An 18,239-nucleotide genomic window follows, 5' to 3' on the forward strand; every position below is an offset into this window, starting at 1 on the left:
GAATGCCTGTCCGTCTGTCCCGTTTAGACCTCGTAAACTAGAAAGATATTGAAAATCCGACATCATAATATTTTAGACCTTTCAAAATTTTGATGCAACGGCTACTTTTTTATTTTCTGAAAGTGAAAAATTTATTTTTTAAAATCAACTATGCAAGCAGAATTTTCATAAAAATCGGGAGATATAAATGTACCATATTTTTTAACACATTTATGCTAACGATTTTAGACTTTTTCTACAAATGTATTGCTAAGTTTATGTGAATTCTGCCAAACTAATTACATTTACAAAAAAAATGGTTACTATTTTTTTTCGAAGATGAATCCATTTAATAATTTTAATTGAAACCTGCCTGTGTGGACCATTACGGGGCCAATTTTGAGTTCGTGTTTCCACACAAACTGTCTTTGGAACCTTTTTTTTTAGTGCATTTATACTCTATTTACAATCTCTAATGACGAGCTATTTTTCTAGCTTTTCATTTCTGTAATGCCAAAATGAAACTATTGGGGCTAGGGGGGTGAGCGGGTGCCTATACACATCAAAACGTTTGTTGTTATTCTTGCTTCTATTAACAGCTAGAAAATGGGGGAGGTAAGCTGTATTTGAAATCAATTAGGTTTACTAAAAAGTCTTTCAGTGAAAGCTAGAATTTCAAAATGTACCTATTTTCATTTCTCTTAATAAAACAATTTCATGCAAAATATTTGGTACCATACTCACAAAAAAAGACAAAAACATTTTAGGTCAACATTTTAATCTGACTTGCCAACAATGATGGAATACTATTTTTAGAATATAGAATTGAATTGGTAACAATAAATCAAATCCAAAGTTGGGTTCACATGTAATAAACATGATTAATGCTGTTGAATGTACAACAAATTCACATTAAACAAAATGAAAGTGGAGATTTGCTCACAATTAATTCAAGACAACATTTACACAGAAAAAAATTGATGATGCACAAATGATTAATGTACAAGTGAATAAAGCAGGAATGACAAAGCATGAAATGTTTTTAACTTCGCAAAGTTAATTTATGTTGCCATAGGTGCCACTTCAGTACTTGCAGAAGTCTGGAGAAAAAACAACAACACATGATTATGCTATTTCTAGTCATGTTTTAAAATTTCAGGCTGTCCCAATAAAACTATACCTGGATAAGAGGTGACCACTTTAGCTTCTGTTGTAACAGAGGATTAATACATTGACCTCTAAAACATAGAGCATATTTTGTGTACCTCTTAAATGTGTTATTCAGCTTCAAGTTACAAGCTTTTTGAAAGCATAATTTTAGTCATTGATACATACAAAATTAGCTTTAAACTAGATATCTGCTACACAATTTTTTATTTCAATATGGTTGTAATTTTTTTTTTATACTCATAAAGTAAAGTATGACAAAAGTACTAGCTTTAAAACTACCAGAACACTAGACAGCTTCTTCAGTAATTTCCAAAATGACCACTATGCCGGTGGACCAAACTTTTCGGTACTTGCTTATTTTATTTTTTAAAAAGTCAAAATCTAAAAATAACCAACCAATCCATATTAAACTTAATTTTTTTTAGTTTTGCAAATGGCTGCATCCATGTGTTTACAGACCTGCCTACCAAAAAAAGTCCAAATGCGTAACGCTAATGCGATCCACTATTTTGTCATATATATATATATATATATAAATATATATATATATACAATATTAGATTTAGATGTCATGATTAGATCTACAATCTAAATCTAGATCAATACGACAATAGAGTTGACTTATAGATTAGATCTGGGCTCAAGAGTGTTACCGATGCCGTGGATCCGCTACAAACGTAGGCCTACTCCAAACTTTCATAGGCCTACCTTCATCCTTGATCTATTCTATACTAAGACTAAGAATCTAGTCTAGATCTAGACTAGATGGTAGTAGATGTTATATATCTAGATCTAGTCAATCTAAATCATACAACTAAATTAGATCTAGATTGTAGAGTAATGTAGAGAATCATGACATAACGTAATGTCTAGCTAGACTCTAGCTAGATCTATTCCTGTATAACAAGTTATCTAGATTCTAGATCTAGAATCCAGATCCTAGATTAGATATCTACAATGTCACTCAATGTGTTTTGAATCGATAGCACTTCGATATTTTTTCTATACAAATGAATACGGGAATCAGGGATTCAACATAATTAATTTCTACTAATGAACTTACAAAAAAAAAAGACACGGTGTATCAGCTAACTGACGGTACCAACCCGCCACTCTCTCGTTCTTCATTTCTAGACTAAATCTAATTGCTTTTAAGAACCAATCAACGAATAGATCTGGACACAATGTGTTCCCCGCCTTTTCTGTTCCCCCCCCCCCAACAGGACGGCTTAGCATGACCTGTGACTGCTCGTAAGCTAGTCAAAAGAGGGGGGAAAAAAGGATAAGAAATGTGTAACGTGATGGGTTAAATGCGTATTTGCGTACTCACGGTCATATTTGGGAGATTTTGCGTAACGAATAAGCCTTTTGCGTAACGGTAGGCAGGTCTGTGTTTATGTTGAATAAGCGTGGTTTTACATTAAAATTTGCAATAAAAATGAACCAGGCACATATAAGGTAGGCCTAGGCTTTTAACAAGCTTAAAGTTGATATTTTAGTTGATTTAGACTTAAAAATAAAAATTGTATAAAGAATGTTTTTACTTCCATTGAAAAACACTCTCGAGTGATGAATTGATAATAAAAAAAAATGATTTTCATTAGAACTAGAGCTTCAAAGACAGTAAAGAAGGGCAAGGCCCTTAGGACTGGTAGGGTTAACTACAAAGGCTTACTTGGAGACACTGCCCATTCCCCAATGTTAATATTAACATGTTAATACATTTTACAATTGCCCGGTACTACATTACTGGAATTCAATTGAACTAGTCAAACATCCAGATGCATATTATCTTTGATAATACCCCCCCACCCCTTAAAAAGTTTAGGCTTTTTAAAAGTTACATCAATTAAAAAAGAAATCAAAATAAGTATTTCCATTGCATTACTGCTAATACTTGTTACTCACTTCAATACTTGGTGTTTCAGTGTCACCATTCATTTTAGCATCTTCAGTGGGAGAGACTTCAACTTTACTAATGACTTTAGACTCAATGATATCACCACTGACTTTAATGTCATCACCATTAACTCCTGGTTCATCTCCATTGACTTTAGGTTCATCCCCATTGACGTTTGGTTCATCCCCATTGACTTTTGGTTCAACATTTATATTTGAGTTATCACTGTTGACTTTAGATTCCTCAGTATTGACTTGTTCATCAACATTCATTTTGGCCTCATCAACTTTAGTTTCAACATTCACATCATCTGATACTACTTCTTGTCTAATTTTTTTAACTTCCTGTTCTGAAGGTGCTGATGTATCCTCTTCAGGTTTTCTCTACAAAATACAAATTAAAAGTTTAACAGACCTAAACATTTTTTTTTCCTTAAACAAAACAAAAAATAAGACTTCAGATATATGTTTATGAACCTTAACCATATAAAATATTCAAAAGCAGCGTTACTGTTTATTACCAAATGTGTCAAAATAAATCACTTCAATAAGCCCATGTTCAGTAAACCACACATATATATTCCCATCCCCCTACATTTGAAGGTCTATATTTCAAAAAATCATCACCATTTGACCAATCTTCATGTATCTTAGTAGTTGTCTTTGCAAACAATTCGGGAAGATCAAATTAATAAATTCATTTAGTTACCTTTTTCCTGACTAGATGTGCAATGTCTGAAGCTTTTCTCTGTAATAGTAAAAATTTGGTTTAACAAAAAAAAAAAAAAAAATTCTAACAATGAAGAAAAAAAGGAAAAGAAAAATTGATTTTTCAGGAAAAAATTACCTCTCCATTTTCATCTACATCGCCACTTGTTACTGAACCGCCACTTTTTTTTGATGGAGATCCAAATTCCTAATAGAAAACAAGCCAATTTGTAAAAACATGAAAGAGGCACATATAAGGTAGGCCTAGGCTATTAACAAGCTTAAAGTTGATATTTTAGTTGATTTAGACTCAGATTTTAAAATTTTATAAAAGAATGTTTTTACTGCCATTGAAAAATACTGTGAGTGATCAATAAATAATTTTAAAAAAAGATTAGATTTTATTAGATCTAGAGCTTTTAAGACAGTAAAGAAAGATTAGTTCAATAAATATCTAACTCTGAAATACTGTATTTGCACTTATTTGATTTTTTTTTTATGTTCAATTATATAATTATAAATTAAAAAATGACAACCAAATAAGAAAGCTAAAAAGATAGGATTTCAAAAGATTCAGACTAAAAATAAAAATGAGATTTTAAAAAGTCGTGAAGCCAAAACCTTACTAAGGCAGAAATGACACAGGAAGGATGTATATATTATTCAATCTTTAAAATAAAATGTATGGTACCTTAGTAGTTCCAGAAGGAAATAGATTCTCCTTAACAATAGCTTTCATTTTTTGAAGATCATTTTCTTCAATACGTGCATCCTCAGTCTAAAAAAAAAAAAAGTAAAAAAATTAACATAATATTTATAGTTGACCTTAACAATAGCTTTCAATTTTTTTTGAAGATCATTTTCTTCAATATGTGCATCCTCTATCTAAAATAAAAAAAAATTTGCATAATATTTATAGTAGACCTTTGAAATGTAGTACACAGGTAAAAGGAAAGAATAAATCCTCATGTACAACCTTTTTGTTTTCTTCATATAAACACAAATTTACCTTGTTTTTCATTTCTGGGATTAAATCTTGAAGCTCTTTAATTTCATCAGCAAATTTTTTAAGTTCTGGATTTGTTTCAAGATTTTCTGCAAATGAAGATATATACATTTATTAACAGCATGGAAACAATTTGTAGCTTTACTTGTGTAAAAAATGAAAAAAAAAAAAAAATATACATATATAAATAATGTACCTTTATTTTCAGCATCAATCTGTTCATCTTCCAAAACTTTTTTCAAAGAAGCTGAAAAGTAGAAACAAAAGATTCATACAGAAATATCAAAATGATGATTAAACACTAGAAGAATGTTTCTATTTTTTTTTTAAATACCTATTTTGGCTTCAATAACACTGATTGCAAGTTGATACTGTTCAATAGATAATTTAAATTCTTTTCCTAGCCCATAAGCAAGACCAAGTTGATAGTGAGTCTCTGCTATTAGTCTGTCATCAGGAGCTAAATATTTTTGCTGGATCTTCAAAGCGCTGAGTAAATCTTCCACAGCTATTGTATGTTGTTCTGTTAATAAAAAATAAAAATTATATGCTTGAGTAGGCTGGGAATGTGAAAATTTAGTCCATATCAACACAACTGTATGATACACAAACCTGTTTCCATGCTAACTTCTCCCAATTTTAAGTGACATTCTGCTGCTTTAAGCTGATCTTCTTTAGATTCATTCCTGTTAAGATGATACAAACAAAAGGAAGCTTTATCAGTAAACAAAAACATTCACAATAGTTTTATTTGAAATTGTAAAAAAAATAAAATTCTATATCTAAAGAGATGTGAGTAAAAAACTTAGATAAGCAAAAGAATTTTTTTTTATTTGTAAATATCAATCAAAATGTTAGAAGCAGGTTTTAACATTTCTCAACTACTTAAATCTTTTTAACAGTAAATTTTTTTTAAACATTAATACATTTTTGGGAAGATGAAAAATATGTACACGCTTACTTTAAATAAATTACTTTGGCAAGATCAAGATATTCCCACGCTAACTGGAAATTTGGGACATCCTGTAAAATTATAGAAAAAAATAATACATTACACAAAGCTAGAGTAACAACCCATTCCAAAAAAATAAGTTTACAAGTCTCTGGTGTAGGAAAATTAAATTTTCCAGTTTTAGTTTTTAATTAGATCTAGATCAACACTTCCTCTGCCTGAACCCTGCTGCCCAAGGTAGATTCTAATATAGTTATACCCCATACATTAAAAATCATTTTAAATTGTAGATCTAGAAATAGATCTAGCCTCTAGGCCTGGTTTCATTTTTTATTTTTAGAGAAAGTTCCATTGTGAATTGAATATTGGAAAGCTGGCAATCTTGCATCCATGATAAGTACCTTCATTATGAAGGAATAAAGGTGTCTATAATAAAAACTAACTGCAAAAACTGGCAACTTTTTTTTTTAAATGTAATGTGTAATGTTTTCGCTGTATTGCAATGCAAAATTTGCTGCTTAATCACAAAAGTAAGTCCATTACAAAAACACATTGTTTAAAATAATGAAAGGCAGCTTAATAGCCTTCAGCCCATCCAGGAGTACAGTTTATTTTAAGCAAACTTTTTAAAGAATATTAATTAATTAGAAATTTAGAACTAGTAACATTAATAGCTAATGATTCGTTGTCTTTCAGGAAAAATAACAATGGTAATCATATATATATATATATCTGAAAATAAATAAATATCACTTTCTTCTTTCTTTATCCTGATTGACAAAAAGCCTACAATAAAATTATTTACACTTGATTTAATTTATGAAACTTAATCATTTGGCCCTAATAACTGAATACAAGAAAATGTGTAAGTCCAAATATGTTATTGAATTGAAATGTCCCTATGACTTGTACTGGGCAGCACACAGCAAACATTCTAACAAGAGCTACTGTTGCTTATAAGTAATCCATTAAAAAATTTATTGAAACTATAGAATACCAAGCTTGTTGAACAGATTTATGCAAAAAGCTAAGAAATGTAGAGTAGTTGTTCAACTGGAGGAGTGGGGAAAGAAATGTGTAGTGTAGAATAAATGTTAGGTGCACAAAAGGATTAGAAAAACTGCAAAGAAATATAGATATCTAATTTAGAATCAGAACTTTCCATACTTACTGATGTATATTAATTTTTTACAAAACTGCCATGGTAATTTTAGACAACTAAAATTATTAATAGATTTATTGCTAATGGCAGACAAACTTTATGCAAATGTAAACCCACCTCGTCCTTCTCTCCATCAGCACTTTCATCACCTTCCACTGCTTCTTCTTCATCAACTGTTTCCTCAGTTTCTTCCTCATCTTTATCAGCTGTCCATAAATATAAATGCAAACAAATAAATATTCTAAGTCAATCTCTTTCAATAATTATTGAAGAATCCAAAGGAGCTGTAAGCAATAAGAGGTTCAATGCGTGCTAAACAATATATACATTTATAGCTCTTTATATAATTTCTACCAAACTTCTGAGTTTTTTTTTATTTATAAATTTAGAATGATAAACTAATACTAGCAAGATAATAATCAGCAATAAATTCAAGTTTGTCCATGTAATAAAGATAATTTTGATCTTTACTCAGAAAAAAAAAGTTCCTGACACAACACAGTAAATTAGTCGGCAGTAGATTAGTCTTTGTGTTAGACACATCATTAAGAAAATCTGCTAGCCATAGAAACTGTAGACTTCAAAATAATTTTTGAAATATTCAATTTACTATATTTCATTATTTGATTTACTATATTTTAATAAGATTGTGAATATTTGTAGGAGCATTAGTGTTTTATAGTTATCATGTCAATAAATTTATATTCATCATTGGTGTGTAACTTAGTAGATAATATTAATTTCACTATTTTTATATTGTTAAACTTCTAGTTTCTTTTTTTTTTATCTGTGTTTCTTTCTTTGCTTTGGTTGTAAATTGTATACAAGACTACACTTTAAAAAAAAAAAAGACTTGGTTATTTTATTTATTTTATTTTATTTATTACACAGAACCTGAAATTATGTGAATAATACAATTTCTTAGTGCATTTATTCATCTACGAAATTGGAAGTGACAAAATGTGTTTAGTTTTGCAATTGTTAAATATTCATGGATTAAATATATAATTAAGTTTAAATCTTTCAGCATATAGATTTTTTTTTTTTAATACATTTTCTTTTTCTGTTGAAATTAAAAAAATATATATATATATTATTCTACTTTTACTTTATTACTCTTTTATTACAATCATTTACCTTTAAATAAAATGTTATATAATAAAGATTCTTAAGTTTTAACAACTCCACCCCCTTGCACATTTTAGTTTTACATCAAAACAATATGCACTGAGAGAGTTAATGCAAATCACATGCAATATAAGCCAAAAGCTTTCAACAACCTAAAGCAGAGAAATTGGACAAAAGTTAAAATTTTCCAAATTGTATGTAATCAATCAGCTAAATCAGAGTTGTTTTGAACAAATGTACCAAAAGCTTGAATATAATCGAGAAAGTATTATTACAAACTGTCAAAAATTAAAATACCATCAAATTATAGAAAAAACTTTTGGAAAACTCTTACAAATTAAGAAATTAAAAAAAAAAAAAAGTTTGTTAGCCTAAAACTGAATACAAATTTTTTTTTTAATCAAAACCAAAGCAAACAAGAGAAAATAAAAAATCACCCTCAGATTCATCTTCCAATTCAACATCTTTCTTTTCATCAATATCCATAGCTGTATCAACAGCATTTTCAGATGCTGTTTCTTTCTCAGCTTCAGCTGACTGAGCTGCATCTTCATGAGCTTTATGTGAAATTTCACTTTTTTCAGAATTTTTTTCTACAACTTCCATCTCTTCCTCTTGTTTAGGTTTCTCAAGCTGGTCTTTAGTCTCATCTTTGTCAGCAACAGTATTACTATCTGCAGGCGTTACCTCATTAATTTTAGACTCTGTGAGAGATTTATCTTCAACTGTGCTATTGGTCTCAGGAATCTCTTCCTTTTTAAGTTCCTTATCTGCATCTCCCGCAGCAGTAATAGATTCCTTTAAATCAGACTTATCTGCAACATTATCTTTATTTTCATCAGTTACTGTTTCCATCTGAGAAGCACCACCATCTTCTCCATCTTTGATTTCCTTGTCAGTCTTTTGCATGTCTTCCTCTCTCTCTCCTTCTGCCATTGCTTCATAAACTTCTTCTCTAAGCTGTTGTCGAACACTGTCTGAGGAATAAAATGTTAAAATCCCAACCCTAGAATAAAGCTAAACCTTTCAAGACTACAAGTGAGGTATAATTTTAAGAAGGGCAGTGAACATGCATCAGGCATTAATCTTCTGTGCACAAGCTATAATGCAGTAACTAATTCACTAACAAATTTTATTAGTTTTTAAAAAGTTGAGAAAAGGTGCATAGAGTAAAAGCCTAAATAGTTTTTAAATATTAAGTGCATAGTACTGAGGAAAACAAATGTAAATGAAAAGCTTCAAAGTAAAAGGTAATACGCATAATGAGAAATAGATAGTTCAGGTCTAAAAATCTTATTCAAATATTCTACAATTTAGTTTTATGAAAAAATAGCTATACAACTTTAGAAATAGTATGCATTTAGAACATTTTATCAAATAAAAGATAAGGTGCTAATTTAAAAAATTACTTTAAATTATCCATACCTTAAAAATATTTAAGAATGAAACAGCAAACAGAAATAATTATAAAATTGAAAGTTGCAAATCCCATAAAAATAGTTAAGGGTGGTGGAAAAAAAATAATATATCCAGGATAGAAAGTTATTACTATTAGTATTACTAGCTATTGCTTAAAATATAATGCAAAAATACCATCTTCAGCAGGTGGCTTCTCAAACTGTTCGCTTTCTTCTTCTTCTTTTTCCTCCTCAACCTCAACTAAAAACAAACATTTTTTTAAAATTCATGCATCAAAACAACTAAATGGAATATATGGCAATTGTGAAAAATCAATCACTAAATAAGCATACCTCCTTCTAGGGCAGTACCAAGAACATTAGTCTCCATGCGACCTAGCTCTAAAAGTGCAGACCCACAACTGAAATAGGCATCAGCACAGTCCCTAGACAGCTCACCACATTCCTTGACTCTTAAAGCAAATTCAAATTTAATTGTTTATATTAGATTACAGTGCATTAGTTCTATGATTGGTGTGAATTTGAAATAAAGATATTACTTACAAAAGTTGAACAGCTTCTTCAAACAAGTTAACAGCTTTTGGCACCTCTCCACAAAGCATGTTTCTCTTTCCCTGAGCCAGTAAATCTGCAGCTTTCTTCATAACTTCAAGCCTGAAAAATTAAGAAATATATCAGTTTTAAAAATCCTTTAATAGCAGCTTAAAACAGCATTTATTTTTTAAGAATATAAACAGATTTGTCAAAAATTTATGAGTACAAGAAAAACATATATATACCTCTGTTAATAAACTTCAAATATGATAACATGATTAAATTTTTTGGTTCAATTTGGGTATCGAACCCATGACACAGTCATCTGCTAGAACTTACTTTTGGATTCGGCTAGTGAGGAAGGCATACTTATGCTATTATTTATTGGTATGTTCATTATATCTTGATCTAACACTAGACTTATAGTTCTGATTTAGAATCTAAATGTAATCTATAATAGATTTTCGTAAATATATAAGCAACGCTTATAAATCCCAATAAAATTAAATTTTAATTTACTCACTAATCGCATAATTACAGTAATACAGCTCACTACGCTATGTTGGCTCTAGCCTCCAGCCAAATTTACATTTATGTACTTTTTACTTTTAAAAATTAAAATACTCAAACTAGATTTTTCCCTAGTAATTCTTTTCTCAGCAATATGTTAAATTTCAAGGAAAATTGTTACAGAAATCAGCTGTCCGCGCACCCACCCAACTAGGTTCTATAAAGGATAGAATTATTGTAAAAACAATACTAAACCTTGTGCACTATATTTAAAAATCTAAAATATCTAAAATATTAAAGATGGGGATGGGGTGGGGAAATATATTGCATAGCATTCTTTACCTATATACTATGCTTCTTCAATTCACTCAGAAGCTAGGTTTTCATTTTACTTTTAACAAATGCATAAAAACCTTAGAAGGATTAGATCAACATTTTTAAAACAAGTACAGAATATTGGTAGCCTTATTAAAAGTTCAGGCTGACATTTTCAATAGTAATAAAGATTATCATGTTTAGATGTAGATAAATCTATACTAGTTCTAGAATCAAGATCTGGTAGATGACATTTGACGCATGAAAATCCAGTGAATTAATGATACATCATCAGAGATGCCTACATGCCAAAAGGGAAATGTGTATTCCCAGAGCTGGAAATGTATTTTTAGGGGCAAATGTGTATTTTCTAAATATAAAGAAATATACTCAGGAAAGACTAAAAATAATTCAAGCACACAACATTCATGAAATGTGGCAATTCTGAAGTTAACCCAGCATAAAGTTAATACATTTTTTTTTACATTCTAGTCAAAATATTTACAATTTTAGTCTTGGTCATAACTATTCTAGAATATGTTAAAATGACTCCGTTCTTGTCACTAGCCAATGATTTTATGATCATAATGCAGAGATGACTACATGCCAAAATGGAAATGTGTATTCCCAGACCTGGAAATGCTTATTTTGAATGCAAATTCGTATTTTCCTAAATATCAAGAAATATACCCAGGAAAGACTAAAATTAAATTATTCAAGCACATAACATACATGAAAGGAAGCTATCCTAAAGTTAACATAGCATGAAGTTATATAAGACATTTTGTACATAAGTCAAAATATTTACACTTTTAGTCTTTGTCTTAGACATTTCTAGACTATGTTAGAATGATAACGTTCTTGTCACTTGGCAATGATCTTATGATCATAATGCCTCTTGTGTACTTCACATTCCATAATGGCGGCAACAGAACATTTAGGGGATCAGTGACATCTAGTTTTATAAAAGTAATTTTGTTTATAGGCAATTTCTTTACAAGGTATCCAGCCACTGGAAATATTTTATATCATTCAGATATTCTTCTTCCAGACCTTTTTTGCTGTTAGCAATGAAAGCTTTAGCATCCTCTGCAATCACTAATAACAAACATTTTAAATTTTTGTTTTTCAGGCAGATAATCCTAATTAGTCATTCTTTCTCATACAAAAAAAGCTTTGCTACTGAGTCTGCCTTAAATGCCCCTGATTTCATTCTTTGAACTTAGGCCTTCATAAGTAATGGAACCTAGCTAGTCGCTAGTGACTTTAACAGTAGCTACCACAGAAGATACATTCTGCAAGTTAAGGTCATGGAACATCAGTTTGATTCCCTTTATCAAGCTAAAAGAGATTAAGCACAACCAATGTTTCTTATATGAAAACCTCCTCTGCCCTTCTAACTTTCATCTAAAAAAAAAAATCAAATCCAAATCTAGAATAGATCTAGATCTGTAAGTTGCTTCATTAACAGTTTTTTAGTGCGCATATTCTAGATTCCATAATTGATCCAAAATTGTTTCTTTTGAGTAGATTTAATTTTAGATCTAGATACAGATATCTAGAGCCTTGAGTTTTTTAGGTACCTCTTCTACTAGAGTGGAATCTAAACCTACATTTCTATAAATCAAATAAGAACATAAAACTAAAATGTTATTTAACCTTGGTTAGGCCAATAATAGAATATGTATCCTCTGTTTGGGACCCCTCAACTCAAGAAAACATTAAGAAACTAGAACAGACACAAAATAGAGCAGTGCGATTCATAACAAACGAATATTCACATTTGACTAGAGTAACACCTTTAGTAAAATCACTAAATTTAGAAAGCCTTCAGGACAGAAGGCTCAAAAGTAAAGTAGCAATCATGCATAAAACACTGAACCATAATCTTCAAATACAAAAACAAAATTTAATAAAATACTCTGAAAGACACAAAGATAAAGGCACATTCCTCGTCCCATATGCTAGGACAAATTTGTACAAATACTCCTTCCCTAGTGCTATTAGAGCATGGAATGGGTTGCCTGAGCTAGCCAGGAAAACCAGTGACTTGGCAGAATTTAAGTCATTGGTTAATATGCATGACTAAATGCATGACGCGTAGGACGTAATCATCTTCTTTTTTGAAGTAACGTCTGTATTATATAAGATAAGATACAGCCTTTATTCATTGCTACATTTAGCCAGTAGTCTAAATCTAAGTCTATTACACACCTGGTCATATCTAGAGCTAGAATGTAGACTAGAATTAGATTTAGATCTAGATTTATATCTATATCTAGAAAAATCTAGATCTATATTTAGATTACACAATTAGATCTAGATCGCCATTCTAAATCTAGATTTATGTACATTTATTATAGGTGCCTGACATATCTATGGTTCTAGATCCAGTCTAGATGAATTAGAACTAATCAATCAATTAATTCCCAATTAGTTTAAAGACTTCATATAAGCTGACATATTGAAAGGAACTCAACTTTATTTAGATCTGTAAGACCAAGTAAATATTTAAATCTTCGCGCGTCAATGTGAGCGAAAAATAATAAAAAGGCTAAACTAGATCTATCAGGAATAGTCCATTTCCAGGCATTGATGCACTGATCTATATATATATATATATGATTAGCAAGAACTACTTTTTTTGTTTTAATTTAAAAATTTTCTGCTTTAGAGGGGGAAATGCTATTTTCAGATGATAAACCGTACTAGCATTTTTTCGAGTCCATTTGCATACAAAATACGCAAGATGCGTACTTGTAGGCAACTCTGATAATGCCTATTGTGTATTTTTGCATTCCATAATAGCGGCAACAGAAAATTCATTCAAAAGAATGGGAATTTTCATTACAAGTGAAATTAGACTTAGATAATCCTAATAAGTCATTGAACTTCTTTCTAATATGAAAGCTGGGTTATTGAGTCTGCTGAATAGCTGTTGTAAGAAAAAACTATTCTGGTTTCTGATGCTTGAAGTTGTTTTATAAAACAAACAGATGTGTTGAAGGATGGCGCAAGGAATCAAGATTTTTGTCAGCATAATTAAACCCTTTATTGTGCAAACACACTCAGCCTTAAGTTCCCCTGATTTCATTCTTAGAATTTAGGCCTTCATAAGTAATGGAATCTAGCTAGTTGCTAGTGAATATAACAGTAGCTTTCGATCTGCAACAGAAGATATGTTCAAGTCAAGGAACATCACTTTGATTCCCTTTATCATACTAAGAGAGAGATTAAGCTCAACCAATATTTCTATTAAAACCTCTGACCTTCTCACTTTTATCCCAAAAGAACTCTCCTAAATTAGATGTACTTTGATCTAGATTAGTTCTAAATCTAAGTCTAGTAAACACACCCAGATCTAGAATCTCTATCATAACTCTATCTAGATCTAATTCTATATCTAGACTTTTTATTAAGTAAATTCTATTATAGGTGCATATAACTAATCAATCAATTAATTCCCAATCATTTTGAAGACTTCATAAAACCTGACACATTGAAAAGAACTCTGCTTTATTTAGATCAAGAAAACATTTTAAATCTTCATGTGCCAGTGAAAAAAAAAAAGATACCATGTCAGGGTTGATTAATAAGAATAGTCCATTTCCAGGTATTGATGCACTGATACATATATATATATATATATTATAATATATATAAGTATGGGAAAAAACTAGAAAAGTGGAGTAGATAGAAAATGACCTTAAAAGTTGAGATTACATTTTTTTTTTACACAGATTGCACTTAGAAATATATTATACTTTATTAATGATATATAAGAGGCTTGTCTATGACAAATTTGGACAATGGCCTTTAAAAAGCTTAATGAACTTAATGAGGATTTTTTTTTTAAAGTTAAGTTTTTTTGTTGTTTTTTCTTACTTATAATGAAAATATCACTTTTTTGTTTTCGCCAATACAGAAGTTAGGATAGAGTACAAAGACAAAGGTTATTTAATTTTAATATTAGATATCATGCATGGCCATAATTATACCAAGTTTTGTCGCTGTAAGTCTTAGGAGGCGCTTACAAAGTCGAAAATGCCATTTAACAAAGAAAATAATGGCCATGGAGTCGCCATGGACAGTTTTGATGTACTAAACATGATTCATGATATCCGCATGAATTTTAATCCACATTTGAAAAAAAATTGTTTCAGACGATTTTGATCCCACTTTTAAATATTTTATTTTCTGCAGTCACAACGCCACCATTTTGTCCACACCTTTCTGACATTTCGTGAAGCTCAAGACCAGATGTGTTGAGATAGTTTATTTCCTTCAATATTTACATTCTAAACAAGTAAAGTGTAAAGTTCTTAAATATAGATATAAATTTATTATAAATGAAATCCGCTTTGTGAGCTAGAAATTTACTACTAATACTAGATCTACTATTAAATTTTTTATTTAATAAGTAGATCTATTGTCTACGAAACTCAATTTCAACTTTTTAACTTTTGAGCTGAGCGTGTGTCTCACCTGGCTTAGCCAGCGACAAGCTCTCTCTCTTGTTCTATGGCCATGTTAGGTCAAAACGCCACAAATAAAAAACATAACTTTCTGTTGAACTTAAACATAGTCATAATTTATAAAAAAATAATACACCATTGGAATGTTCTGTTTTTTTTAATGATGATGTTCTAAATGGAAAAATTTTTCAAATCAAAGATAAATTTTTTATTTCTGTTTCTTTCACCTTCCTAATTATAATAATAATAATAGACAATAGTCTATATTTTACTTGTTAGTAATAAGTAATGTTAGTACGAAATTAAAGACAATTATTATTTGTTGCCTACTTTTCAACTGAGTCCACAGCTGAAGTTGAGCTTTCCGTAGTCGTAGCCATTTGAAAAGATCCTTCTCAAGTTGTGCACAAAATGATTATCAGATTTAATCTGTCTTCAATATCTTCTAGATCTATTAGAGTTAGAGTAGATGTCAAGATGAAGTTTAAGATGTATATTACTCTATAGACTTAATAATAATAGTATAGTATATAGAGTAAAGTGCGAAGTTCGAGCAGTCCCGATTTGACAAGAGGTTCGAACAGTTCACTTTTTATTGCTATAACTTTTTTATTTGAATGTTTACCAAATTACTACTATAGTAGATTCTTATATCTAAACACCGACTTACGGGAACTAGGTCAAATTTTATTTTATTTTTTTATTTGGTGACGGTTTTAACTTACAAAAAAACTGAAAGCAGATTCTTATTCTGCAACTAAAGGACTAGCTGTATTCCTTTGTATTACCACTCATAGTCAAGATTTTATTTTGAAATACAGTGGGTCACTTCATGCTCCTATATTGAACGCAGTTTTTGGGCTTTCTCCTCAATTGGACAGTGAGCACCGTCATTGTACACCACTATGTAATTGCTAATAAATTATATCTGTTACTTAATTTTTGTTTGATTGCATTAAAAGAAGTAGATTCACTTTTGCAATATGTATTTATAGTCTATTTCCTCATATACTCTCTCTCTCTAACTCTATAATATACTATATATAGAATATAGATCTATATAGAATATATATATATATATATATATATATATCGTTTATAGTTTATTATTTATATACCTATGTAATCTATGTGTAGAAACAGACAGAAATAAATCTATATAGCTTATATATCGATAAATTAATTATTATAATTTAATAAATATGATATTTTCAACTAGGCTACATGTATTTCCTCTGTCTTTCTTTTAATTGCCATCCAAGGACCCTCTTCTTGTTTTCATTGACACATTAACACCCCCCTCCCTCCCATAGATGCTTATAATTCTTTTCATGACTCTCTCCCCCTTCCCTCCACTGCCTGTTGGATAGTTTGTGACACTACAAGCTGAGTGTATACTTCTCCTCACTGCCAGCTCATCTGGAGTGATCACCTGCAGTGGGCATGGTCTCTGGCTTCAAATTAGCAGCCCGCACTTTTTCTTTCATTCATAAATTATATTTATAGACATCTTGATCTAGGTCAAGCTTATTCATTGAAAAAATCATAGATTTATTAATCCCAATAATATTTCTTATTATGATTTTGCTGTGTCCAATGAAGGAGAATGAGCTGAATTCATTATTATTCGTTGTACACCCCCTTATTAAATTTTATTTAGCAGCTAACGGTATAAATGTGATAGGAATGTCTTTCTAAAGATGTTTGGAAGCTTATTTTGATATGCCCATCAGCCTACGATCAAACAGGCTCATAATATAGCCTTCATCCCTTTTATGGGAAAACAGAACAAAATTACCGGAACTTATCTAAAATTGGACATGCGCAGTCCCGAAACGATTTTTGCTCCAAACATAAAAACAAATGAATTACAAACAAAAAAAAGCGACCCGTTCATTGAAGGAGAATTCGATGGGATGTCCAAAATATAAGAAGCTACTATATATTGCTACTGCGCATGCACCTTTTTTCTTTACTTCCGACACATACTATTTCCTTTTCCTTGTAAAGGCTAAGTTCATGGTGAGGTCAAACTCAGGAGGTGTGGAATTATTCTTTTTTACTACCCGGTAGTGAAGGAAATGGGTAATGCCTAATGGGATTAAGGCTATTTTTAAGTCTGATGGCTCATCAGCTCAAAGAGACTATTTGAAGTTGTGGAGGGTGAGAAATGGTGCAATGGATGGTGTTATTGCGCTGGAGTAAAAAGAAAATGACTTTATAGTAAAAATTAAATATTAAAACATTTTTTTAGATATATTTTCTTTGATCTGCTCGAACCTTCCACCAACCCGATCGAGCTTACTAACTGGGGAAAAATCCGCTCGAGGAAAAGTACGCTTGGCGATACTTACCCTACACTAGGCTACACCTCTTTGACTTCGTATTTAATTTTAACTAAGCCTAGTGATACATTAAATCCAATCTATTTTTAATAGAAAAAAGGACGAGGAATTCAGAGATACCATCAGTTTTTTCATAGGTCAGACCGTTACGGTGCTATAAAAATCGAAACTTGAAAATTGCTGCCAGCGGGCTTAATGCGCTCGAACTTCGCACTTTACTATAGATCTAGATCTAGACTATTACACTGGACTGAGTGACTTACACTACTTAGTTACTTACTGTAACTAGTGTAACTTACACTAGTAACTACACTACTTTTTTTAACTTTTACTTACACTTACTCTTACAGGACTTACACTTCACTAAGTTACACTTCCAGATTTAGAAAAAGCGGATATAAAGAGCTATTTTATGCCCTACACAAATTTTTTTCGCTGTTAGATTGCTGATCATATATAAAGCAAAGATCTTGATTAAAGTCTATATAGTATATAGTCTAGTCTAGATTACAGATTACTAGATTCTAGGTCTAGATCTAGCTCTATATTTCTTCTAGATCTAGTCTAAACCTGAATGAAAACATAGGTTGTTTCCTTTCGCGCGGTATTTCCTTGTCTCATTAATGACTACTAGTATG

General features: G+C 30.6%; 1 protein-coding gene across 6 annotated transcripts; it reads right to left on the minus strand.

The window, feature by feature from the left end:
- Positions 1 to 738: 738 nt before the first annotated feature.
- Positions 739 to 18,230, minus strand: LOC106064354 (histone-binding protein N1/N2-like). Of its 6 annotated transcripts, none has more exons than XM_056029168.1 (17): positions 17,959 to 18,230; positions 15,587 to 15,707; positions 9,966 to 10,076; positions 9,756 to 9,874; positions 9,598 to 9,663; positions 8,442 to 8,981; positions 6,994 to 7,082; positions 5,724 to 5,785; positions 5,375 to 5,448; positions 5,097 to 5,285; positions 4,959 to 5,009; positions 4,766 to 4,851; positions 4,448 to 4,534; positions 3,896 to 3,964; positions 3,758 to 3,796; positions 3,058 to 3,432; positions 739 to 1,079 (listed from the first exon to the last, which is right to left on the minus strand). In XM_056029168.1, exons 2-17 carry the CDS (start codon positions 15,634 to 15,636, stop codon positions 1,041 to 1,043), a joined length of 2,046 nt encoding a protein of 681 aa, XP_055885143.1. In that variant the 5' UTR covers positions 15,637 to 15,707; positions 17,959 to 18,230; the 3' UTR covers positions 739 to 1,040. The 6 variants fall into 6 exon arrangements, with proteins under 6 accessions (XP_055885143.1, XP_055885146.1, XP_055885144.1 ...); XM_056029171.1 differs by having other exon boundaries at positions 17,974 to 18,228; XM_056029169.1 differs by having other exon boundaries at positions 17,944 to 18,228.
- Positions 18,231 to 18,239: the final 9 nt, after the last annotated feature.

This window comes from Biomphalaria glabrata, chromosome 5 (genome assembly GCF_947242115.1).
Source record: "Biomphalaria glabrata chromosome 5, xgBioGlab47.1, whole genome shotgun sequence".
NCBI classification, from domain to species: domain Eukaryota; kingdom Metazoa; phylum Mollusca; class Gastropoda; family Planorbidae; genus Biomphalaria; species Biomphalaria glabrata.